General features: G+C 38.1%; 1 protein-coding gene across 4 annotated transcripts in view; it reads right to left on the bottom strand.

Annotated features, from left to right (window-relative positions):
- The window catches only part of TULP4 (TUB like protein 4), a 162,574-nt gene that overhangs the window by 127,316 nt on the left and 7,379 nt on the right, over nt 1-27,879 (bottom strand). For 3 of the 4 annotated variants that reach the window (XM_069787118.1, XM_069787114.1, XM_069787116.1), the window contains exon 2: nt 3,482-5,775. In XM_069787118.1, the coding sequence (XP_069643219.1) occupies nt 3,482-3,733 (252 nt within the window). In that variant the 5' untranslated portion in view covers nt 3,734-5,775. Of the gene's footprint in view, nt 1-3,481; nt 5,776-17,724; nt 17,816-27,879 lie in introns of all 4 variants that reach the window. The other variant, XM_069787117.1, reaches the window with a different exon arrangement.

Genomic DNA, 27,879 nt, shown 5'->3' with positions numbered 1-27,879 from the left:
TGCTCCGTCCACTACGTACCCTCACAGAGACACCTCCCATCCCATGGTCAGAGATGCAACGTGTTCCTATGACACGTGAAACACGTCATGGCTGCACAACTGCTGCACAACGCACATTTCCCCTTCCTTCTGCACCAAAGTTGCTTCTGCCTTTGATATGTGCCCATTCAAATTTTCATTTTTAGAATGCTGAGCCTTACGTAAATGAGATTCAGAACTGTAAATGCAATGCCAAAGTTAAAAAAAAAGATCTGTCACAAAATGCAGTATTTTTACCTCTTGCCACAGAATAAAAGGAATATGCTTATTTTAATCCCTGTAGTTCTCCTTAGAAACTACAAAAAAATGAGATGGTTAACTAAAATAATATGGCAGCCACTTCCTAGTTGCAAACTCTAAAAGCCAACCTTGAAGCAACTGTAAAAACACAAGCATGGCTCACACTACAAAGCATTTAATTCTCAATTATTGTTCAATGTGATGAGTCATGCAAGTCCACCACTGCAATACGCGTGTCAGTAATTCAGTCCTGGGGATTCTTCATTCTTATTTGTTCAGATATGCTACAGGCACGCTATTACAGTCAAAAAAGAACCTGTGTACCAAAAGAAGGTTTCAGTGAATCTCTTCAGCAATCATAAAAACATTGCAAAAATACATCACTAGCATCCACCTTGATGACCCTATTAAAAATAGTCTCACGTTCTTGTCAGAAGCACAATGCTGCTGTATTACCCTTTCCAGATTTTCACCCTAAAACTGAAATACAACGTACGGCTCTGCCTGCAGCATATTGCTAATTATAACCCAAATGGAAAGGATCTAGCTTCTGTATTTTCACTCTTCCGCTCTGTTCATTACAGCATACTGTATAATTGTTACAGCAAACTTTAAAATTGAATGCATAGTAATATTAAAGCAGCAACTTATGTCAGAAAAACAGTCAACTTGACCTGTCACCCTAGCTTTATCCCAGAGAAAAATATGTAGAGGTATAAATCACCCATTTCTGGGAACAAGACAATACAACACACTCCTAGAACTTTGGTCAGTGAAACACACAGGCTCTTAAAAGTTTTAAGTCAATCGCATCCCTTTGGGCACATTCTCAACAACAAACATAGCTTTAATCAGACACATATACCAGAATATGCTTGCAAAATTAGCATTTTCCATTGTGTAATGTGGTAGACAGAAGAGACAAGGTTGTCATTGGCTGCTTGCTTTTTAAAATGAGAATAGGAAAACAAAACATTCACTACTTCTTGTGCAAATATTAGCAATAAGCAGTGCTGTTCAACATTTTCTTTCTTTTAAAGAATCTTTCAACAGACAGATTTAGAAGTAAAGGTATTTTCTAAAGAAAAAAATCTTGCCGGTTCAACTATATACCTTTAACAACTAACAAATCCTGTATTAGTTTCATTCCTACCAAAATCAGTAGGATTCTCCTATAAAAGGATTACATTCAGTAAGCCTGGTGAAGAGTGTTGTGTAACACATCATCTTGCAAGTATGAACTTTCATCTACACTGATGCTCAAAAAAATATGCCAGCAGGAAAATCTGACAGCCGCCACAGACTTATTACAGAAAGCTAGCTGCACTAAAGCCACTTTTGTTCTTCCTTCGCTACAACCCCACCACACCGGTTTCGTAGTGCCATACAGAAAAATTAATCAGCAGTCTCTATTCTGGTCATTCACACATTTTCTGCTGTCAGGAAGACTATTTACAGAAACACAACTCTATTAATGACAAGCTTGACCCAGCACATTTTAAGCGCCCAAATTAAAAAAAAAAAAAATTCAAACAACATTTTCCTTTCGTTTGAAAGTCTCTCTCATGCCAATCACTGTTCGGTGAAAGGATGTGCAAACACCACAGCTCAATCCACATGGGAATGATGCAGTGACCCAGAAAGAGAATCTAATGGCCAACTGAGTAAACAAAGCAAAACTAGCCAAAACCAAAGGGCAGCATGCACATCAGCATCTTCTCCACTTAACTGGCATATACTTAAATCTAGTCTTGTATTTCCACATTCTGCAACAAGACTTCACGTTCCCATATAGAGCACTTCCTCCATTGTTTCCAAGACACATATGATGCAAAAGGAGAAAAATAGGTGCCCAGGTTCACAGAAAAGTTAGAGAAGAAAATATGGAGAAATGAAAAGTGATCATTGTATCACACATTTCAAAAATAAAATGCAATCTGCAACTGAAAATTATACTGACAACTAGAGAGGATTCAAAACAAAATGCTCGATTTAAACATCATTCCTCCCTTTGGGAAAAGGTGGCTATAATTTTTTTGAATGAACCCAATACAAATGTATACATGAATCTGTCTCTTGTCTATAAATATAAAAGTATATATAATTTACAATACACCCATGCACCTTCATATAGACAAAGCATGTGGATGCAATTATTTAAGACTAAATATTTATCCCCTGCTCCCTTTTTTCCTTGAAAAGAGGACTGTTATCAATGTTAACACAAGAACTAAACCCACCCACCTCTATATCTTTGGTGCGGCTTATGTCAAAAGGGCAACATACATTGGAGTCCGATGAGTAAGGAGCACAAAAGACAAGAAAAACCACATAGTATCTTCGGTTTTAATTTCAGTACATACAAGTCATTCCACCCACTAACCTAAAAGCAAAGCTTTGATTTGGATAGATTATTTTCAAAGAGCACATCCAAACACAGCCTAACTAAAAAGCAGAAACTAAGTCCTTACACCTGTCCAACTCTGTATGCTGCTGGGCATCGTCTGCACTTCCCATGAAGAATTACACCAAGAGAGAGATAGGACCCAGGAAGATGATAAAGCACAGCTGAAATATCAGCTTTTACCAACAGATGTATCCCTTTCAGAAAAAACAAATGGAAAAGTTTTTGTATCATTGTAGTCAGGACAATGCCTTGCGCTCTGAAATTACAGCATTTTACTCCAGGGCATCTTAACACTTTTCCTGAGAAGTCCCACTTGCCCCTCTTTCTAACAAAATTGAGAGGTTTTTCTAAAGATGACAGCTATCCCCTCCCATTCCAGTTTGCAGCTTCCGAAAAACTGGCAGACTTCAACTGAGCTCCTCTCCCACTCCCCTGCCTTTCCATTAGTCTTCCAAGCCAGACTTTAATACTGTGTAAAAGCAGTCAACTATCACAACTTTTAACTCCCTTAACATGCACTTATTGAATTTGCCTGTAAACTGGGAGGCACTGGGGAATGAGGGAGAAAATAGGCCAAACAAAACCAGACCTTTCCAGAGAACCTCCCCCCATCAGCTTCATGCGCTTGAATTTACTAGAAAGAACTCCAATAGATCCCAATCGCATTTGGATTAGTCTTGAGCCTCCTTCACAGCGCCCTGTCAAATTTCAAGCAGAAATACTACAAAAAAAAAAAAAAAAAAAAAAAAAAGGTTGCTATTGTTTCCTTTAAAGTGTAACACACATTTTGCTTACCTCACTGTTGTGGCCCCTCAAATTGAAGTTGATTCTCTGAGGGGTGTTCCGGTCCCTCCTGCAATGGCTGGAAGTAAAAGTGACGCCTACAACTCCTCTGCCATTGCCTGTTGCCAACCAGCCTTCCTCATAGTACCGCCTCCTGCACACCGGTTTCTCCTTCTCACTTTTGGGGACTCTGCCTTTCCAGGAGAGGCAGAGGATGTTGGAATCGCTGCAAAGAACAGGCCCATGTTCCACTGCTGCATACATGCTTTTTAAATATTTTATTTTTTGACATAAGAAAGTAATATGTCTAGTGCACAAAATTTAAATCAATTTTTTTTTTTTTATTGATAAGACTGACCTGGGATAGATCATTGAAAGGGAGGAGGATGGGGTCAGTGTTTATAAATATCCACCAAATGCATAGTGAAAAATTCCTCTATAAAAGATGATGGCAGTTGGCTAAGAAAAAGTAACACTTAAAAAAAAATTCAGGTTCATTTTTGTTTTTGAGTCTGTAGAGTGAGGGTGCACTTATCCTTTGGAGAAACAGCTACTTCATAAGAGGCGCTCAAGAAATGGTTAAGTCATCTTTTTGCTCAACTTGATATAATCTTTATACAGCCTGAGATTCCAGTTTAGCGTAATGCAATTCCAGAGACAAAGAGTTGCAAATGTGTAGGTTTCAAGTAACTTAAGGCTTTTAAGATTTCCTCCAGTCAGATTTTCTTCAAAAGTTCAGTTGCAGAAATTTAAACACACGCACATACATATATATGTATATATATGACATTCATCTTTTCCAAGCTGCCCTCTGGCATATCTTTTCCATCTGATGTATTTCTGCTGCTAAAGCTGAAAGAGATTGCATAAAGGGAAAAAAAGGCACACAAACCGTGCGAAACAACAGACCCGAACTTGTGCAGGCACTGGTGTGCCAGGCCAGTTGGAAAATCCCTCTTGGTACTGAACCGCTCGTTGGACTCAAAAGTTTTTGCAATCCAAAGCCAATCCAATTTTCATTGCAGCACTTTTTTTCCACCAGAGACCCAACACAGCCTAAACTGTTTATCACGCTATCTTGCCTGCTTTCCCACTTTTTGCTGCCACACACGAATGAAAAAGAAACCCCCTCTTCATTTATAGCAGAATCAAAAATGCTCTAAAGCTTTTAGCTTTCAAAGCAGATAATTTTGCCTCAGGTGAACCATGAAGTTCTCTCTCCTCTGAAACAGGCTAAAATGTCAAGCTGTTTTTCTTTTACTTTTCCCTTTTTTCTGCTACAAGGAATCACAGACTTTTCATCCTACCGTAAAAAACAAATGCCAGAATTAAAGCACATCAAGTAAGCACTCTTTCAAAATCTTCTAAAATTCAAGGAAGGAAGAAATATAATCATCTAAAAAAGAAAGAGAAGCAGCATTAAAAATCTGACTTCCTGGGTTCGCTATTTCTCTAGGTATTTTCCTTGCTTGTTTGATCGGATCTTTCCTTCTTGATGCTTGTCTACAGCATAGATTCATAGTTCCAGACACAACATTTGCAGCTGTACAAGAAGGAAACATATGAAGTATTCCAATTGTTTTATTTGAATAACATTTATGAGCTCAATTAATTAGTATTTATACCACACTCAGTGAAAAGAGGAAAAAGGAGAGGGAGAAAGAATACGCAAGTTTGATGACCTGGTTAACTCAAGAAGGATGACGAGGTTTGCTCAGTTCAATGCCCAGACTTGTCCCATAGTTCCTCAACTTATTTACTTCCAGTCATCATTACTCAACATATGGTCACGATTTATTAGTCCATTCACAATCTACTGAGCCCAAAGCAAAACGTGCCAAAGACCATACATTATCCCTCTGCAATAACAAAATCAGTTTCCTCTACCCTCTGTATTCTTCTGTTTCCCTCGCAGCTATTGATTGAGATTGTGGAGGTATTTATTAGGCTTTTTCTGTGCAGAGGGTGTTTTTTCTTCCTCTTCTTGCAAACTTTTTTCACCTGTGAAGACCATGTGGAAAGTTGAACATTACTGGCACGTGTCTTTCCATGGGTTACTGATTCCTGTGATGTAAGGGTGCTCCATCTGGTTCTCAGATTAATTTTCATCAATTGCAAAGCTCTCAGGAATATGCAAGAGTAAGTCTATGTGATGACAAAAACATGTGCATTTTCATGTACATGCAGCGCGCACACCAGCTCACTCAATCTGGTACTCAGAGCTGCATCTGCCTTTTCAGTTTAGCTGTGGTAATCTTGTAAGACCCCCGTCATTCAAAGCTTGAAATCCCTGGATTCTTCCAACCCTGCAAGACAAAGCACACACACATACAAAAAAAGAAAAAAAAAGTGAATAAAATAAGCCACAAGACAACTTTAAAGATACAAGCACTATTGTTACAGTAATCAAAGCATTATGATTAAGGATTTTATAATGGACTCCTATAAAATATCTATATTATATATAGATACATGGAATATTCAGACACACACACATATGTATTTGATACACAAATACAAACTACAAAATTTTCTTTTTCACTTCCAAAGTTTCTAAAACATGTCACAATTGACACATAACTAATGAAATGTATCCAGGAAGGATACATTAGGGGGAAAAAAGGGATCCTTCTTTTGGCCATAGTCACTGGGGCAAACTCTTAGACAAAGATTCCATAACTTTGGAGTGAGGGTAGGGAAGTGGCAGAGCAGGCACGAAGTTAGACCCCAAGGCACACAAACAGAATCACAGAGTGGCTGAGGCTGGAAGGCACCTCTGGACATTATCTGGTCCAACCCCTCTGCTCAAGCAGGGACACCTAGAGCCGGCTGCCCAGGACTGCACCCAGGCAGCTTTGGAGTGTCTCCAAGGATGGAGACTCCACAACCTCTCTGTGCAACCCGTGCCAGTACTCCGTCATCGTCACAGTAAAGAAGTGTTTCCTGATGTTCAGAGGGAACCTCATGTGTTTCAGTTTGTGCCCACTGCCACTGGTCCTATCACTGGGCACCACTGACAAGAGTCTGGCTCTGTCATCTTCATTCCCTCCCATCAAGTATTTATCATAGAACCATAAAATGGTTTGGGTCGGAAGGGACCTTAAGTCCCTTAAGAACCTTAGTTCCAACCCCCCTGCCATGGGCAGGGACACCTTCCACTAGACCAGGTTGCTCAAAGCCCCATCCAACCTGGCCTTGAATATTTCCAGGAATGGGGCATCCACAACTTCTCTGGGCAACCTGTTCCCATGTTTCACCACCCTCACAGTGAAGATGATCTTTCATACATATTAAAAAGATCTCCCTGAGCCTTTTCTTCTCCAGACTGAACAGTCCCAGCTCTTTCAGACTTTCCTCATATGAAAGATGCTCCAAACCATGAAAGTACAGTGCTAAACTTGTCAAAGGAGACTGAGAAGATTCCTCCAGGGCTTAAATTACTGCTTTAAAGAGATCTAAGGTACTCCAAAATTAAAACTTAGAAGTTTGAATCAATACAGATGAACTGACTACTCAAATTCTGCATCAGTCTCCATTTGAAAAAGGGGGAAAAAATTCCCCAAAGTCAGTTATACACAGAAGAGTGTAGAGTAGAAGAGACCAAGGAAAAGACTGTCCAGGATATTCCAGAAGTTATATCTGAAATGCACACATAGGCACAGTTATGCATCTATACATTTACTGCTAAACAGAGCTCATTTAAATTGAGAATTGCATTTATGACATTCAACAGGGCTGTAAAAATAGTCTTGTCTATATTACATACAGCACTGTACTAACCTCACATTTCGAGTAATTAACCACTTTTTTCAGTCTAGCATAGATGTACCAATAGATTTTTTTTTAAAAAAGAAAAAGATAAGAAAAAAAAATTATAGCTATAAAGGCAAGGCCATAAAGTGGTTTACAACACTATTCAGCTAGCACACTTATCAGGAACACCATCCATGAGGTTTGGTGAGTCACTACCAGAACTTTTCAGCATTACAACTAACCAAAGATTTAAAAATAATGGCTGCTACCAATTTTTTTCATCATAGCATGATGAGGATATGAGAAATGTCACCTAGTCTTTCCAGATTTATGGTGCTTTGTAGCGTTCACTACATATCAAGGTGCCACGATTAGATCACTGGTCGGCCCGGACCAGGGAAAGAGACAGATAACACACACAGTGTGAGCGCCAACTTCCGCCTTTTATTGCGCAGTCAATTCCTTTTATTCTAACAAGGGTAGGCGGGATTACAGATACATCATAGGGCTACGACTAACCCTCCGTCTTTCTGTGACATCGCGAGATCTTCCGAACGCCGTTCCCTACATCGCTTCTCAATTACAGTCCAAAGAAAGTTCATATAAAGGAAAATTCAGAAAAACTTCCAGAACACAATGATGGTCTGAAGAATTTCTGTGCTCATCCCATAAGCAAATAATCCTGTCAAGGATCAGTGCTGTTACTTCCACACCCACCAGGGTCTTCCTAACAAATACCTGCATTCAAGAGTTGACATTTTATATTAGCGACTTCGTGTATTATGATGCAAGCCTTTACTAACCTCACAGAGAAACAAAAAACAAAAATGGTTTACTGAGCAAACAGAAAGTCTCTGAAACATCAGTTAGAGCAGCATGAGGTAAGCATTAAACAGAATTGTTTGAACTGTGCAAGTACCATGACTTTACAAGTGGATTTTAAAATACAGACAACTACAGAGGCTGTGGCTTTGCACAAAATCTGTATGCAATTTCTGTCCTTATTCACTGCATATAAAATTAACAAGTTTGAGAAAAGAACTCTTTTGTGTCTTGGCCAATAACCTTCTCTCACCTGAGTCCCATTTACCATCACTTTCAAGATTAGACAAACTAAAGGCTTCTCCTCTTAAAAATATCCTAACTGCATTAGGAATGCTGGACAGGTAGAGTTGAAAATCTAAAATAACTACAAAAGGAATAAAGTCAATCATTATTCAGATACATATCTCTCAGTACAATACACCCCACGAGACTATTTTACCTTTAAATCACTGAGGGTCAACACTTCCTTTATGTTGTACTTACATTCAGTAGACAAGATAAAAAGTACTTTTAAGACTGTAGTGTCAAACGCTCAAAAGATAGGCTGAATTAAGATTACATATATTATATATTAAGATTTAATTCCTTCCATTCCCCTCTCCTTCATTTCCACCCACTCAGTATTTCCTAAGAAATAACCTAATTAAAAGATTCAGATGCCAGTCTTCCCTCAAGAAAATCTGTAACTAATTTAGACACTCCCCCCTTTCTTCTGCCATTACAGCAGTCCCACAGTTCTGCTCCTTTTCACATGTTTAAAGCAAGCTTTTTGCCGCCTTCTTCCCCACCATGAAACACTAGGGTAATGGCTACATCTATTCTAAAGCATGTGTAAGAGCCAAGGATAAAAAGCATTATAGAAGAGCTACGTGTTACTTGCACAATCTTACCACTAGCCTGAATACAGTTTGAGCTCCCCATATAAAGAGAACTTGGCCTTCCAGATGAAATTAATCCAAACTAAAGTTTTGACTGCAGATTTATAATCAAACTTTATGTATCTTTTCTTTCAGAGCAGGACAAGGGCTAATCATAGAAGTACACTGGATTCTGAGAAAATACTTTTTTGCTGGCAAATTATTTCTAGCACTACTAGGACACTAAATATCAACAAATTGCAGTTACCTACTTTTATTCTCACTTAAAAGGTAGCTGAAAATATCTCTGCTCTGGATTTTCCCTTTAACAAAGGGAGCTGCTACTTGAAATCATCCTCTAATGCTGTTTTGAGTCTAAGCCCAGTGATGTAATGTTTCTTAAGTACAGACACCTAATGAGACAAAAACGTATTAGACCTGTGACCCAGGAAAGGATCCACAAGTATTTCATTTGATTTTGCTTTGAAAGCATAGCTCTTCTCAAATGCAAAACCAGCAACAAGTTATGTTTCCACATTACAGAAATGAATTTAGGTATTAATTTTTAAAAATGAACTTATTAACAGTGGCTCTCATATTTTAGTGTCAGTATTTAACTCATCATTTTTATCTCCTAACTGTTTCCATTAACTTATATAAAGTGTAAGTGTTAAGCCACAGTTGGACAACCAGAAAAACATTTGTTTGTTCTCATGCATCTTTCATTGAGGTGTCTCTCTTTTGTTGACAGAAAGAAGTCATGCACAGCCAAGTGTACCAATACTGCAGCAAGCTCTTCAGCATTTTATGTTTATTCAAAACCCTAGTCTTCAAGGCTCCAGAGTGGAGTATCTGAAGGTGAGGATAAAAGGAGACTGAGAGGGGAAGGAAAGCAGAGAAGGAAAATTCGGATGAATACACACTATTTCTAAATTATTACATTCAAAAAACCAAACCAAACCAAAAAAGGACTCACAGGCTGCACTTTGAAGATTCTGACTGCCCAAACACCTTATGGAAAGAAACGTAAGCTACAGAGTCTTTGAAAAGTCAGGCTAACAGATTTTAGGATTTTTCAGCCTAACCAGATTTCCTTCCTGTCAATCTTGCATGACAAAGGAAACTGCAGTTTTCCCTCCCTTCACAGTCTAAGAAGGAAAAAATATACACCAGTATCCATGAAGACTTACTTAAAAGCAAGATACTTAAAAAAAAAAGTGAGACCACTAACTTGTATTTTGTTCAGAAGGATCAAACTACAAATCGTTCTGCACAAGCTCATGGCAGGTGATCCCACCAGCTATCAAACGGTGACTGTGGGAGTAACCTTCAAGGTTACTGCTGAACACTATACTACAAAATTGGCACATTCTGTAATACAGTCACTGTATTACAGGCTAAATACTATAGAGCCAGAAGCTGGCAAGATGATACATTTTGTTGTTTATTTAGTCCAACTTATAAGGTAGCATATAAATAATCCTATCCAAAAGGAAAGAAAATGATATAACAAAATTAACTACTCAATTCCTAAAAGGCTAAAGTATGTAAAAGAAAAGTTAACTGGTTTGTAGGTAAAAGGATTTTTTTTTCCATTAAAAAAGGGCCAATTCCATAGGGAGAAAATGCAATTTTGACCTGAATAAGTACTGGTTTTCCTCCTCTTTCACTCATCTTTTCTCATTATCTTTGCTTTATTCACCTTCTATTGTGGTATAAGTTATTGAAGTTAACACCTTTCTTTCATATTACACAACAACACAAAACTAATTTGGAGGACATGATTCTAAACAAATACCAATAAGCTAACTAGTGGCTGTAAAAATGTTCTTCATCCCTAAAAAATGAAGGAAGAGCAGAGAGGAAAAAAAAGTTAGAAGAGGCTTGATTTTTGTTCTGTTTGTTCTTAAATGTTTGTCCACAATGTTTGTCCATGGGTAATTCTAGAAGCTCTTCCCTTACTCCAGGACACCTGCATGGCCTGGGCAAGACAGTCAGTTATGCTAATCAGAGATGTAAACAGATTTGTAACCACAGCATAGCTGCACAGAAGCAGATACGTAGCAAAGGTGTAACACCAGGAACTGTGATAATAACTGCCAGCCACATAATACAGACACTGTAATGTTAGTTATATGAGCCTATATATCGTTAAGCAAATAAAACTGACAGAAAATGTATTTGTTGGCATATTGAGAGAAGTGAAGCTTGTATTAGTGGCTGTTCAGCGACATCCATTGTGAATATAGCCAAAATTTATTTCAATGCAATACTCCTACAAACTTACAACCATCTCCTCCACCAAATTACACTCTCAGAGAAGCTAAAATAAAAAAAAATAGTACTAGCTGATCGGCATTTCTCATGTGCTGAATGACCCTCATGGGTTCTTGTAATAGAGGAGAAGGCAATATATGTATGTTGTATACATTTTTTGAAGTGCAAGATCTTTTTTCATGTATAGCTGCCTTATATGCGTTATTTCTAGAACTATTATATATATTCCACTTTCAATGCTTGATGCTATACCATCAGATTAAACTGGAGTTAAATTTAAAAATACAATTAGGAAGAACAAGTAAGAAACAAATTTTAAAATGCCTTCAGGAAAAATATTTTCAAGAAAAACATCAAGGGTCCTTAAGCAAACTGTTAGAAGCTATTAATTGTGAATAGCCAAATTGATACACATTCTTCAAAAGGTGGAGGCCTGAAGACATGAAATACAGTAAATTGTTAGAAACTCTGCCTATGGAGGAATTGAGGTAAACAGTTATGCTCTTCACAGGGAAAAGAAGTTAGAAAAGATAAAAGCACTGCAGAACAGACTCAGCCCCAAAACTAAGGACATTTGAGCTAAACAGAACCTACCAAAACATGCGAGAAAGAGAATACCTAACTTGGGTGTGGTTTTTTGTTTGGTTTTGGTTTGTTTTTTTAAACACTTTCTTTAGCAACTACATACTTTAGATGAATAAATACTATATCCATTTGTGAAAGAACTGCTGCAAATCCCTTTAATCAGTTACTGGTCAAACACACTCATGGGAAACTTCTGAGTCAAATAATGCTAGATCTGTTAAGCTTATATGGCAGGGAAGCAAACCAGAAAAATAATTGAAAGCTAGACAATACAAAGCATTCAGCTGCAAGATGAACAGAAAATGTTTCTGCTCCCGCAGCTCTGATCACTTCTTTCTCAACCCCTAGCACAGCACACCATGACTCTCACTTAAGCCAGGATGATCATTCAAGGTGCTACACTCTGAACTACATTAGAGAAATGATCCAATTAAAAATTTGAGAAATGAAGATTCACAACAGCTTAACCAATATAAATCTGGTTTGCTAGATTCAGCCGCACTCTCAGTTTCCCTTGTGGCAAACCATACCCCTCCAGCACGTCCTAACACAAGCACCAGCACTCTTCCAATCATGCAGTTCAGGAAGCTGATCTTGCCAAAAACATACCCTCCAAAAACAGCAATCAATTTTAAGGGAGCTCCCCTTAGCGAACTCACCATGCACATGCAGCAGCAGCACTACTGCCAATGTAAGAAAGGGTGTGGGAGGTATGGCACCACAGCAGCCTAGACTTCAACCAGTTTGAACTGTGCTCAAAAGCTTTATCTTTTTTAAGTTGAATCGATCCCTGACACAGTCCCAGCGTGGTCCCACGTTCAGCTGCACTGGCAAAATGGAGAAGATGGAGCTGTACAGCACAAGCGAGAAACAGAAAGGAGGAGTACTTGCAACTAGTATTGTCACTTGAACGCTTTTGATGACAAATTTTGGGCACAGAGTATTTCTGAACTCAAGGGTTTGCCCTCAGAAGGGAGGAAAGCAAGGTTGGTCTTTTGAGGACGAATTTAAGATGGCTACCACAATATCTTGGAGCCAAGGCTACCCATCAGCCGTGAAAAGATGCCTCATTTTCAAATAAATTGAAGAGGACTGAAATACTTCAGACAGATGTTGAAAGACCTGTTTCAGAAAAGAAAAATGTACAAATAACACGTATTAGCCTTTTAAACAAATTGGAGATTTACACTGCTGAAACATGCATTCAGAATCTTTAGAGATTAAAAGAAATGTGAAGTGCAACCAAGAAATTCCCTTCACTTACAAGTGTGAATCTTCCCTCTCAAGAAAGGGCTGCAATCCTCACAGCAGAGAGAACACTTATAGAATGTATACTTCAGGGGACATTTACTTAAAAAGTGGTAACAACTGTGTCTCCTTAATGACATTCAAAGATCTTCAAGGGAGGGAGCCCCAGCTCTTACCATCTCTTTCCCACTGAACTGACTGCACTGACCTTGCCTGTAATTACAGAGCAATTTCTTTCCCGTAGGAACGTTCTGCAGCCTGCAATAATCCCTGGAGCCTGCAGCAGTTCCAGCCAGTTCCTAATTATCTCCAATATCTGCCCACAGGCTCTTTGAATACTTTCTTATGAACACACATTGAAGTTTTGATATCCTCCCCCAAAATCCCAATACACCTCTGTATGTGACACATGCACTGCAACACTGGAAACAAAAAATAAAATAAAAAAAGGAGGGGGAGATGAAAGGATAAAGTAACAGAAGCCACCAGTTTTTAAAATTCAGAAGAGCCTCATAAACAAGAATTATTTCTGTTGGACAGCAAGACATATTTCAGTGAGAAATCTGATAATCTCTGCGGAGCAGTTTGAGCGTGGCATGTTGCAGCAGGGAAGGATGCTGCATCAGCCTGCGGGGACAGAGCTCCTGGTGATGCCTGCAAGCTGCATCACAGGTGTGAAGTGGATTTGCTCACCACAGGCTGCTCGGCTAGAGCTGTGAAGCAAGGCACTTCTCACACAGGAGACCTTCAATGGGTTGGATTTTTTTTTAATTTTTTTTTTTTTTAAAGTACAAAAAGACAAGAGTTGCAGTTTTCAAAGAACTCAGGTTTCTCAGTCTTTGGCTTTTGGATCAAGAACTTGACTCTAGTCCTGACTGTCACTAACGTCACTCAAATATGCCATCACTGAAGATTTCAGTCTGTGTTGGAGGACTTGCACCCACCTCACAACCACTGCTTAGAGGTCTAGATGCAGAGGAGGGATACTTCTACCCTCACAGTGAAGAGATGCAAAGCTAAGGAACAGCTTCATCTTCTCCCCATACCTGTCCCCTTTTGCTTCAAGTTTCCTGTTTTTTCCTCAAGGTTCTGGAAGGTTGTGCCAAGGTCTCTGGGTTAAAAGAGGCATATAATATCATCAAGGCAGTCAGACTCTAAGAGTGGTTGCTTTAGAGGCAGCCTTGACAAGCGAGAGTCACTGAAGAGGCCTTTTTAAAAGCCAGGAGCTTTAAATGAATGCTTGCAGCAAAGCAAACACTTCTGTACAGAAGTGAGTTGTTTCACTAGCAAGACTCAGAGGGCATGAGATTAGCTGCAAACATATGCGCCCAGTTAGGTGGATGACGGTTTTGAACTGTTCTGTCGGCACTAATATGCCAAGTGTTGACTGGGCCCCTGCACTGACAGAAGCAAGGAGGCCAGGAAGAAGCAGGCGTCCTCTACGCAGTCATGTTGTGGGGGGTAAGCTGAAGGCAGACCTGCACCTAGGTAAATTAGCACAGCAGTCGTGTCCAAGTAGTTTTACTTTGTAGAGGTCTTCACAATTATGATTCTTTCCTCATCCTGGCCAGATGCTCCTGCTAGATATATGGAAGATTTAGGTAGATAAACTGTAAAATTTTGAAGTGGGGATAAGAAACGGCAGTATGCTGTAGTCGCAAACAGCTCTCATTCTTCTTGCACGACTGTGACACTACAACCTTTTTAGTAAGAAGTCCGTAATAGGTAAAAATTGCTGATTACAGGGGTATTCAGTGGAAGGAAAGCTATCAAGGACTGTCTCTTCTATTTTCTTAAATATGATACAAAAATATGTGTTAAAATGATCACGGAAAATGAGTGAACAGAAAAAGATTTTCGGAAACTCTGGGAAAGTATATTCAAAGAGCAACATGAGTTATTTTAAGTAGGAATTCTGAACATTTCACTTTAATGCTGTCAATGTAAAAAAGAGACTACTCAAATCTTGTTTCTAAAATTCATTTCTATAATTAACTAAATTTTTAGCTGAGATGCCAATTCCTCTCATTCAGTTTTGTCAGTCTGCAAAGAGCAAGCCTTTGAAAGGTGTAATTTTTTATATAAAATTTATTCATTTTATATTGTATTGATATGTCTATTTCTTAACATGGTAACATCCCAAGATAGCCAGACTTTGTGTAATTCATTTAACTCTGTACAACTACCAGATAGTGCTTCCTTCTAACTATAATCTCTATGAAGTTATGAAAATGCTCTTCCATTGAACAAACATTCAGGTTACACCAAGAAATTAAACAAATGTTCTAAATTTGAGGGGTTTTTTTAAGTTATAGTAATATTCTCACTACTTCCTAGCTAGTCCTGTAATTAAATTTATTTTGTTTTTTTCCGCAAGAAGTTATATAAATGCAGTAACTGTCAAACTTCTTGGACTCCATTATTTCTCTTCCTCAACACAAAACTCTCAATGCCTTTTGGCATCTTTACCTAACCTAAGCTTATGACATTTTTTTTTGGTAAAGCTCCAATTCAGAATCTATAAATCATGAAAATCAAAAGCGAAAATTCATCATCGCAGTTAAATCTATACCTTTTAGATATATATTCACACAGAGCTAATGTATTCACATACACACAAAGCTAAAGCTATCCATGACTAAACAAGAGAAAAAAAAACCACTGGCATTCTTTGTTTGGATTTTCTTCTTTCCTATTGCCAAGTTTCACCTTACTGCCTTTCCCAAGGAGCACAAGGATCTTCAGATTAAGATGGTGAACTTTTCAAAACAGCCAGAGAAAAGACTGATTCGACTGAAGAACGTCAGCTTCATACATTTTCTACTTCATTTTCAAAACTTGGATTTAGGAAAGTAATATGATTGCATTTAGTAGATGATGTGCTACTTAGGCTGCTTCTGCTAAATCTCACAAATGTAGGTCATACTCCTGCACTCATGCTTTGCTCATGCAAAGGTTGCTTTTTTTTTTAACATGATTGTAAATTCCTTAGGATACCATCATGTTTGCAGATTCTAGCCAAAAATAACAATAAGAAGATAAAAGCAATCTGAGGTCATTTCATAAATAATATAATTTTGACCTAAAATTTTAAAGCTATCTTAAATACAGTCGCTTTCTTCCTTCTATGCTTAGAATTACTACATATGTAGACAAACTTGGTTTAGTACAATCTTAAGTACTTCACAAAGTACCTCCAGAGCTGTATAAAAGCATAATATTTACTGTATTAAGTGCTATTTCTGTATGTCTATGTGAAGGGGTGAAAAAGCAGAACAATCAGAGAAAAAAAACCAAATTGGTAACACATAATCCACCCCGATCGTTCCCTCTATAGAACTCAACACCTGTACTTAAGGTTGCTCTTCTGTATTGAAAAAGTCTGCTTGCAAACTGCTCAAGGAAAATTCTGCTGCTTTTCCTGGTAAGCAGCTTGGCAAGGTAACATCATAATCTTGTAGTGTCAGTGGTCCCCTTGAGCTTACAAAGTCTATTAAAACAAATTACTTGAAAACATCTTTTTCAGGATTTCAATTCTATAGTTTAAGAGGATCAGTATATTACAGTTTCTTTTTAGATTCAAGGAACATAAGACAGTATACTACTTCAGTATCTAATGCTGTCATGACACCTCAATACTTTCTCCATTAACTGTGTATTATGCACAGACCACAGAATAACAGGAGGTTACTAGGAGAAAACTATGCTTTCTTGTTATCTATACTAGCTAGACTGCAATGAAATCAACACTTCAGCATCTGCTTGAAACAGCCATTATGTTTGATCTGTAGTAGTTAGGATTCACAAAACAAACACTATTTACAGAAAAACATACAGTATTTCGTAAAGCTGATACAAAGCTTCTGAAATTAAGTAACTGAAGAATGACATTTTAAGAAAATTCTACCCCAATAACTAAAATTATATATTACTTTTCACTTACTGGTCTACTGAATCACAGCATGAAATGAAGACAGCTGAAGAACCATCAGAAATTACATCAGAATACAAAAATTATATTTCTAACTATTAAAAGAATGAAAAACCTAAATTAAATATGGGAAAATCTAGTTACTTAGTGACACTAAAACCTCATATAATACCTGCTACAGATGCTGATTTCACCTGATCATCATCCTACCAACTCTGTATTGGGCTGGTTGATTAAAATGATGTAAGATATGAAAAAATAAAAAAAGAAAAATCTGTTATACTTCGCGTATAATCCAAAGAGTATATGTTTGCCTGAAGTCAGCCTATTTCTTTCTAAAAAGATATAAAACAAGACATTACACGTAAATATCCTGTCTTGCTTATAACTGTAGACCATCACAGCAACAGTAGTATTACTGCCACTGCTTTCTCCTTGTGTCCATTTCTAATGTATTTCTCTCCTACAAGGGGCTCTGTAATGCTTGTGTCACTGGTCAAAGTAGAATATGGAAAGGCTGCTAGGATTATCTGGCAGAAGAGGGATGAGTAACCAACTCATAATGTTCCCAGGATGAGCATTTCAGTGCATTAATAAAACTGCAAAGCCAGAAGAGAGCCTAAGGAAATGGCATACACTGTTCCAAACATGTTAAATATACCTTTAAATAACTGTAACATGGACAGTGAATGGATAAATGTTCCACAATAATCTTGAAAAAAGCAAACCCCCAAAGACAATTATCATATAGGAACAAATAATTTTACAAATTAATGCACCTGAGAGATTTGTAGTGCCAGTTAGTGTCAGTTATATCTTCCAAATATTCCCCACAGTGTACTCCTACAGTAGTCCATCCAAAATCTATCACTAACAATGGGAGTAAACAACATTTTACTGATGGATAACCACAAAAAACATAAAACAAATATTCCACTCTTTCCTGTCCCTCCCCACTGGACACAAAGTCCTTAAGCAAGTAAACCCCAAAAGATGCCACACACACATGGCATTTAAGGGGCCTGCTAACAAAACCAAATTTTCTTCCCCTTGCTCTCAAGAATGATCAAAGTATAGAATTAGGTTTAGGAGCTCTCTAAACTTCTTTCCTGTTTCCATTCATGTAGAGAGAGATATTCTACCCTTGGTATTCCAAGACAGCTGCGAATTGTCTGCAATGCCTAGTCCATTTAATTACCTTGCATATATTAAATTTTTTTGTTATTTCTACTGGATATCAAGTAGGTAGGAGACAGTATTAACAAGATTCATGGACACCCCCCCCTTTGAGGGCAAAATATCAATAAAATAATACCATATCCAATCCATCAGATTTCTTTTTCGCTGCTTAGCATCTGAAGCAAAGTACTTTCTGAAGTCTTGTAACCGATGTCAGCCTTTTTTGCTTGAGAGCTAATACTATTCTCTCATGCGTTACGTTGATTAAAGCTTGAGAAGCTAACGCTCACATCCAAAAAAATGTTAAATTGATATTTCAGTTGACCGAAACCAATAATGTAGCTTTTTATAAATGTAACTCACAAGCTTTAGTTTGTACTTGTATGTTTACAAATTTTCATTTCAGATGAAGAAATCCATTTCACAGAGAGCAATATGAATAGTAAAATAAAGCAAGACACTGCTAGATTCTAGACAGACATACTAGAGCAATGCAGAGCTGCAGGGATCTGATTACAGACAGTATCTTCTGCTGGGCAGTCAGTCTCCCACTGGGATGGCAAGCATGTACACTGGGATGTTCTACAGTAAAACAGTGTTTGTTTCTTATATAGAGCCTTACAGATGTCACGGGATTATTCCCTCTCAATGCTTCAACATTTTAATTTATCAACATTTTTAAGCAGAGCATAGCAAGGCACTTAGAGTTTCATAACATTCCCCCATGCAATGTGTTCTGTGATTCTTGGATCTGTTGCTCTCCTCATAAGAGCCAAAAGCCAAAGTACAAAGCAACTGCTATGGGTTGACAGCGAATGCCCTTTATTGCTGCTTTTCAGAACTGTACTCAGATCAGCCAGAGCTCTAACAGACTAAAAGCAAACCCAAGTCTATCTTCTGGAAGGCCACATACAGTTACAAAGAAAATCAGGACACACACAAGTCATCCGCTCTGTTCAACATTTGTTATTGTTTTATTTGCTCTGAAGCAGAGCTACAAATAACTGACACCTTACCAATTTTCAAAAGAAGCTTCTATAATTACGTTGGTATGCCCTATGGAAACACTACTGGGTTTCTCATAGCAACATTCAATGATTCAAACAGCTAGCCCTGCTCTTCCCGTAAAATTATTAATACTAAGAGAGCTTCATCATCCTTCAACAGAAGAGCTGACTGGCAGAATTACCATTATCAATGGTAATACAACAGCTTTATGACATCTCACCTCTTGAGAAATCAAGTTTTATGGCAAAAGTAGTAGTACATTCAGTATACAGTAAGGCAGGATTGTTTCTGTAAGATCTTTCTCACCATTTACGATGCCTTGAATGCACATACTACAAAGCCTTTTTAGCAACCCCGTAAGATAGGTAAGTATGATTCCTGTTGTAACAGATGAGGAAACGAAAGGTACAGGCCTGCAAGACAAGCAAACTGTTCAAAGCAGCGTATGCCACAAAAAGACTTCTCAATCCCCGCCACCCCTATGACCCACTCCGATTTGCCTTCCTAGACCTGGTTGGCCCTTGTTCCTCTGTTCACTGCCAGGTGCCTGTCTGACATCTCCTTGGTCAGACTCAGTTTCTTAAAACATCAGAAAATAAATATGAAGAAAGTGAGGAGTATTCTGTGGCCTTAGGTGAAGCAAAGGAGCACGCAGGATCCACAAGACTTAGATGCAGGGAGATCTTTCAGAAACAGAAAGATGTTAGATCAGCTCAGCTGCACCATGGAATTTCCCCATGGGACAGAGCTGGAGCATCCTCCTTAATATTGAAGGGAAAGATAGCACCATAATAAGAAGGAAGAATTTACCATTACTGGCTTCCAGTCTGTGCTACGATCCTATCAGCACTAAGTGTGGCTCCTCTGATGTTTTCCTGTCCACTTCCATCTTGCTTCAAAATGTATCTGTTTTAGATCCACAGGAAAAGCCATAACCAACATTCTGCTTTTTGTTCTCATATTAAAAAATATCCATCAACATTTGGTGAAACGCATCCCGTGTCAAAACACTTCTGCCATTCACTGTAGACGGATAGATACTCAGGCCAGGTTAATTCAAAATGATTTACAGTAACCAAGAATAGTTACTACTTCCATCATCAAGCAAGGAAACTTGATTTAAATATGCAATTTTAATTTTGCATTTCTACTCCTTTTCTGAAAGAAATCCTGTTACTATCTAGTAACCTTAAACTGATGTTGATTTGCAAGTAAACATAGCTTATACCTTGTATTTGATATTTTGATTTGCTAACTTTAATGCTATAATACATTCACATTTAAGTAACTGCATAATTTAAACACACATTTATTCAGATTGATGATTTTCACATTTGATGTTAAAGAATGGTAAATGGTCCTTCTCATTTTCTGGACCAGATGTTCTCCAAACAGCCATATATGCACCACTGACACAGAGTATATGCGTATGTAACACTGCTAGTACACAAGGTACTCTGAAGTGTTATAAGACCCAGCCTAGAATAAGAAGTTACCCCTGCCAACAGTCAAATCCAATGTCACCAATGTTGCTGGGGATAGCAAGAAAAAGCTGCAGTATTTTAAAGGTTTACATTTCAGGATTATCTTCCAAACTCACAATTGTATCAAGTTAGTTTCAAAGGAAGCTAGAACGCCTTTTACACAAATCCAAGTTTTACAAGATTTAGAGAATGTTACTAATAAAATAAAACTACACTAGATATTTTGGATTCATATGCCTCTATTAATCATGGTTTTAACTGAATTTTATTTTTTTTTAAATAAAAGGAAGCATTATCTTTAGCTAGTGAACTGAGGTGACTTTCTGGATACTACATCACTACAAAAGTAGAAATAGCTGATCTCAACATCACATCTCATTTTTATTACATTTTATAAGAAGAAAACAATGCTTTTCAGTTTCTCCTTTAGGAAAAAAAAAGAACTGACATAAACTATACTGAAATAAACACAGTTTTCCATCTATGCCTACTGAAGAAAATCTGTTGCAAGCTGATTTGCCCCTTCAGCAAATTAAATCCAATTATTTACCCAGCAATTTTGCAAAATATTTAAATGATACATACTCATATTATTTATTACCAAAGCTATTTTATTTAAATTTGACAAATTATGCTAAAGGCTAAATTTACTACAATAGACTTAAACAAAGAGTTCCACTTAAAAGCAGTATCTTTTTATATGTATTTTTAGCTACTCTGTAAATGCTCTCTAACATAGCGCAGTAACAAAAGACTTTTAGCTATGGTATTGTCAGAAAGGCTCCTCCTCCATTACAGACCCATGTCTGCACTTCCATCGCAACACAAAAAGGTCCTGAATCTCAGTTTAAAAGCTGACGATGAAGATAAGACCAAGGTAAAAAGCCAAATTCTAAAGTAAATTGCATGCAGTACAGGCACACATTCTCCTCTAATCATTCAGCAGCAGACTGGTGATAGTCTCTACCAGGTACGGCAGGAGAAGACATATCAAACTGTCACAGCCAGACTTCAACACATTTTGTCTGCTAAAGCCATTTAGACATACTAGTTTTATTTCTTTTAAACTTCAGGAAAAGATAGAGTCTTCACACTTCGAATCTCAACATACACAAGATTTCAGATGGATGAATGTGGCATGAACAATGCATATGTCAGGTTCATAATAGAGAAGCTATGCAGAAATTAACATTTCTACTTCCCCCGCATTCAAAGCCATCTACATATGCACACATGAGAAGAAAAATTGTAATGGTTATTTGCCAAACCCTGCAGTGTCATATGGCAGCAGTAGGTCAATCTTTAGAAGCTGGCTCCAAGCTGACCAGTGACTGATCTGCTCCCTTCCAGCTGAGACATCAGGTCACGACAAACATTATCCCAGTCATGTGGCTAATGACAGAGCTGGAGAGAATCCCTCTAAGAGGAAAGCAGAGACACAAGGAGCAAGTTTCCTTCTGGGAAAATGGGGTGAATTAAGGTCATATTGAGAAGAGGCAGGTGGTTCACAGGGTAAAAAGAGCACTAGATTAACATGTGGAGTTCGTGCAGACTTCAGGCATGGTATCAATTTCCTGGACTGAGTAACCAGGCCAACAGCCTGTACATACATACTACAGAGCATCATTTCCCATCTAGAACAAGGGATGTTTAATTAGCTCAGTAGGGATACCGGACTGCGGAAGGCGGATGATGGGGGAGAACCTGTGTCCTTCAGTCTAGCAACAGCATTTTTAAGACACTCCTACACTAAAAAAAAAAAATTTAAAAAAAAAAATTGAAAACAAACCCAATGTTATTGAAGCATATTTTTTTTATTAGCATGCCAATGAAATGCTAAATTATTTGACATGAGAAATGACATGTTCATAAAATCCACTACGCAAGACAATCCTGTCTCAATAAATTAGACACTAAGTTCATGTAGGGAGATAGAAGTGTGTTACTAGACAAACAATGTACAATCAGCAATTAAGCAAAACAGAGATAAAATGCTGATGAAAAAATTAGGATGGCAGTGATTCCTTTCATATTATTCCCATAAAGACCCGACTGATAGAAGTATACAATAGGCGTTTGCCTTAAAAAATGAATACAGATTGCAAACTCCTGAGAGAGAGTGTTATCCTCATGCTAGATTCTTTCCAGACACATTTTTTGCTATTACTGTAACCATATAGCATGACTAGGGCTGGGGGAACAGGACAGGACACACCAAAATACCTCTTTGACAACCAGTATGCTTGTCTCCACCCCAAACCTGTGTATAATACCACTACCTTTGCTTCATTTTTGTTTCTGTACAACACAAACATGCACTAAAAACCAGCAGTGGAAAGCAGGAAGCAACCTTTCCAGCTGATCAAGGCCTAGGTTCAGCAAAATACGTCTTTGTATGCTCAAGCTGTGAACACACTATGATACCCTGCTGATTGTGGGTAGACTTATCACCACTGTGAGGGAATGTCTTGTTTATAATTAGACTCATCAGCGAGGATTTCAGAATTTAGGGGGGGGAATCAAACACAGACTAAACAACCATACTCTAGGAAAAACTAAGCTTTTATCCAATTTGTTCATAAATACCAGAAAAATTCTGCAGAAGATACTCAATGTGAATGGGTGCTAGGGCAAATAACTCACAATTTGAAGTATCATGTTTCTTAAGCCTTTGATCCTTCAAACAGTAGAGAGTATGGGACATTTCTGTATTAAGTCTGAAAACCTTAATATAAGAAGAGAGATTATGGCTTTCAGAGCAGTGGCTATACACCGGTTTTTGCCTGAATAGTGTTTTGACCAGTTCTGGGCCTGAAATTTTCCAAAACAGTGAACAAAAGGTCTTTGGCTCTCAGTTCACAGCAAGTGCGCTGCAAAGTGCACTAGATATCTTAATGCTGCCAAACAAGCTGGGCACTTCTGTGAGTTTTATTTGGTATGGAAATGAGCACCTACCACAACTTTCCCCTCCCTATTATCACTTATTCATACCTTAAAATGGACGGCTTTGAAATATCCTGCAAGAAAAGGCTGAAAGAAAAGGCTTGAGTACTATGGTACAGGCCACCTAACAAACATCAGAGGCTAGAGAGCAAAAACCTTAACAGTCTCACTTTGAGGAACTACACATAGAATCAACTGCATAGCCACAGGAGCTTGTCCTGAAAGAAAAACTCAAAAATGCAGAGGGACAAGGCAAGAAACATGACAGCAATATCATCTTTTGACAAATTTAAATCCCTGAGGAATCCCTGAATTTACTCAGCTACTCAAAGAAGGCAAGTAAACCTCTGAAGACATAGAATAATTGTCTCCAAAAATAGAAAAGAAAAAGATAGGTAAACAAGACATGTTACCAAGAGAGGTGGCAAGCAGCTCAAGGTGAGACACTCAGAAAGCCTTGCGCCACAACTTGAGAAACCTAGTGAAGAAAACTATCACAAAAGAATGCAATTTTGTTCACTGCATTTTTCATGGCATGTTTTGTTTGTTCAGTTAAATTTCCAAATAAACATCTGCACCAGAACACTGGTAAGCCTCAAAATGAGAAGCAAGGACCTTCCTGACTTTTCTTACCCCTCTCTGTGACCTAAGGAATTTTATATTTGCCTCTTTGCCTTGAAGTACAATTCTCCTCTTCACAAGGTCTCTACTTATACCTAGATGCAAGAAAAGACAGGCCTATTAACAGTTGACTACATGAGAGAACCAGCTTCATACCTCTATCATGAATTTTAAGTCTTACTTTTTCTGAAAAGAACACCGCTTTAGTTTAACCTAAGCACCCAACTTCACATACAATGCAAAGACAGTGCTGTGCAGAAGTTTAGGCTACACAACCTTAATGCTTAATTCTTAACAAATCCGTGACATGGATAAATTGTACTTTGCATATTGGATACTACACTGTTCAAACATAAATCTGAGGCATAACAGCTAAGTATTAAAGAAAATCATTATAGGAATTAGCAGTCTGGGCTCCAGAAATAATTCCAAACAGGTAGGATGAGACTGTTCAACAAAAGAGCATGTCTGCTTTATTCGTACTGCTTCAGTAAACACAGACATTGTTGAAGGACTGTGAAAATGAAAACTCCCACAACCTCACTCAAAAATCTGCGGCCAAAAAGCATTTCTATGGATAAAGCTGAATAGTCTACAGATGTATTTTCTATTACACAAGAGAGAAAGAAAGGCACTAAGCTGTTTAATCAACCCTTCCATCACAAACGCACCCTTACCAATGAATGAGTGATACAGACTTGCCGTTGCTAACTCCTCAACCTCCCAACACACCGTATTCTAATTTAGCAACACTGGGGACCCTTTCTGTGATTCAATCTGCTACAAACAGGTGGAGGAATCTTCAACTACAAGAGTGCTTTAGTGGATGTGTCCGAGTATGTGCCCTACACAGGTACCTCATCCAGGCATGCACTTTTGCCAATCTTATTTTTTTTAAGTATCATTACTTTAGCATCATTGCTGTGTCTGAAGGTTCACAGACATTTAGTGATAGGCCGAGTTCACAGTTTGAAGAATCAACAAGGAAACAAGGAGTCATGTAACAGTATTTATAGCTTAGCCTGTCTTATTTCAGTCCCCTCTTTCTGCAACTTTTTTAGTTTAACCTATACCTAGCCTAATCATCTTCAGTTGAGTGAACATTTGACTCATTTCCAACTGCACGGTGATTTCTTTTAACATGACCCTGAACTTTGAACCTTTTATCCAGTGTCCTAGAAGTACTCTACTAGCCTCAGTGATCCTAGGAGAAGTAGGAAAATAGCATTATTCCCATTGTACTGCTGAGTAAAAGACAATTAAGCATCTCAAGGCAATACAGAAGCTCATGATAGAATTGAGAGAGAAGTACAGGAGTTCCAACTCCCAGTCTGCTGCTGTAATCATCAACTAATGCACAACAAAAATAAAATCCAAATGTAACTGTTAACTTAGTCTAACATAGGTTCATTTAAAAAACGAAAACAACATTTCATCAGAACACTCATCTCCCTGGGATCACAGTTGCTTTTTATCATCTTATATTTACATGGCAGCAACCTCCTACAGCCTACCTACTACTTCACCCTTCCAACCACATGACCCCTTTAGAGTAAATGCCAAACAAACAGAGGTAGAACTTCGAACGCACTAGGAATTACGGGAATACCTGAGGTTATCTGACAGATAAGCAGGCCTTCCCTTACACAAATGACTCTGAAATCTGATCCAGAGGACACATGCATTTATTTCCTAGGAAGGACTGGAAAAGATGCCAAAATTCATTAGGATTTCTCAAATGAAGGTAAAACTCCAGATCATTAAAATTAAGTGAAAACAGGACAGAACCCTTTTCTAAAAATAGATCTTGCTGTGCAGCCAAGTATGTCTGTGTGCAATTGTTATTTATTTTTAAGTTGGGGCAATTTTCCAGATAGATTTTTACATCAGCTAACACAATGAGGTGCCTTAAAACAAACAAAAACCCACAAGATTTCTTTCCTGACTACATTTGCTATGAAGTTGTAGAGGAAACAAGGAAGCAGTAACAAAACACAGTCTTTCCTAGCGTACCACAAAATTGCAAAATTGTAAATTTCAACGAAGGCAGACAATAACAATATCAGCATCCAGGAAATAGGGTCACAACCCTTAACCAGAAAGACTGGAAGAAATTGTCCTAATCATTGTTAAAAAAACCCAAACAAACAAACCAACCCAAATAAAATAAAAAAAACACAAAAAATACACTACCACCACCCCCAAAAACCCCCGAGCCTCATCAAGGACACAAGCTCAAAGAAGTCATATACTCTTCAGTACATTCTCCAGTGCTTTTTCCATTCAACCTACACCACCTCAGGCCTATTCTTATCAATAGTGTTATCAACCCACACATGGAGATGTGCACTCAAAAATGTCATTTGGGGCAATCAAAATAGGAGCAGAACTGAGCACCATCAGCATTTAAAAATCTTATGTTCAATGCTTCCATACTAGTCCTACCAGTGAAGGCGGCAACAACCCAAACCTCTTCAGATACTCCAAGGGAGAAGAGTTATTCCAAGAGCTTGAGCAAGTGTTAGGCTCAGAAAGCAAGGAGATCTTAGTCTACACACCAACAAAACAAAGCAGAAGTAAACATAAGTGAAAACAAATAGACGGTTGCACATCAGTATGGACACTCGGTCATCAGCCGTGATATTTGTCAAAACTGTGACAATGCAGCTGGAGGCGAATCAATATGATCCAAATCCTCATGACACATCCATCCCATTTTATCTCCCTTAACCAAAAATGGGCAACTGGTTGCAGATCTGCTCCTGGATACACTATAAAATCATATCATTGTTGCCCATGCAAAAGTCATTTGATTGTTTTAGGAGAGTTTTCATTCTCTGCCCAACATAAAGCTAATGCCGGTCATTTCTTGGTTTTCACACTCATCCTTGGACAACAAGGAAGGACACAAACTCAAATCCAAACCAGAGAACAAAGTTTTCCCAGTATTTTTGGAGTTTCAATGAGCAATGCTATTTTAAAACCAGCAAGAGCTCATTCTGGCACCACAGCACTAGACAATTAAATCACAAATACTTTCTCTCCAAACCAACTAGAAGGTTTCTCAAACCAGAAGTACTTAAACCGAACTCCAAAGCAGGAAGACTGAATTAAGGAACTATCCAACCTTTGGAATATAACCTCCCCATGACAGTGACAAAAGACTTTACTGTTGCATCTCGTGAAAACAGGACACTATCTTTTATGAAATCTTTCAGCATTACTGGTCACTTTTAGCCCAGAACAACCACTACTCATGTCATCTGCTCTCTGCATTATTGATTGCAAAACCCACCAACACAGTACTGAAAATGAAACTGTATTGTAAGAATTTTCCATATAATCTTCTTACTCATCTCCCAAGCTACAACATCATTCTCTAATCAGTGGTCTCTCATTTAAATGCTTGGAAGAAAGAGCAATTTCCAATTCCTTTATTAATAAAAAGTACTTAACCTTCTGGAAATACAAAGGAGGGACTAATACTGTACAGGCATACTCCTAGCACTCGTACTGAGCTCAAATTATACTTTTTTATACAGTATACTTTCCTCAATCTTACTACAGGTCCAGTGAACAGACTTTCAAATTCAGAAATCCTCTGCGAACAACACTGGGAAATAACATGTATTGGACTTAATACATGTTCCACGGGGTTATTCTGCTGGTATAACGGAAGAAGGAATGTCTCCTCAGTAA

This window comes from Haliaeetus albicilla, chromosome 7 (genome assembly GCF_947461875.1).
Source record: "Haliaeetus albicilla chromosome 7, bHalAlb1.1, whole genome shotgun sequence".
Taxonomy (NCBI): domain Eukaryota; kingdom Metazoa; phylum Chordata; class Aves; order Accipitriformes; family Accipitridae; genus Haliaeetus; species Haliaeetus albicilla.
The sequence above is the reverse complement of the archived record's forward strand: the minus strand, read 5'-3'. Positions and strand labels throughout refer to the sequence as shown.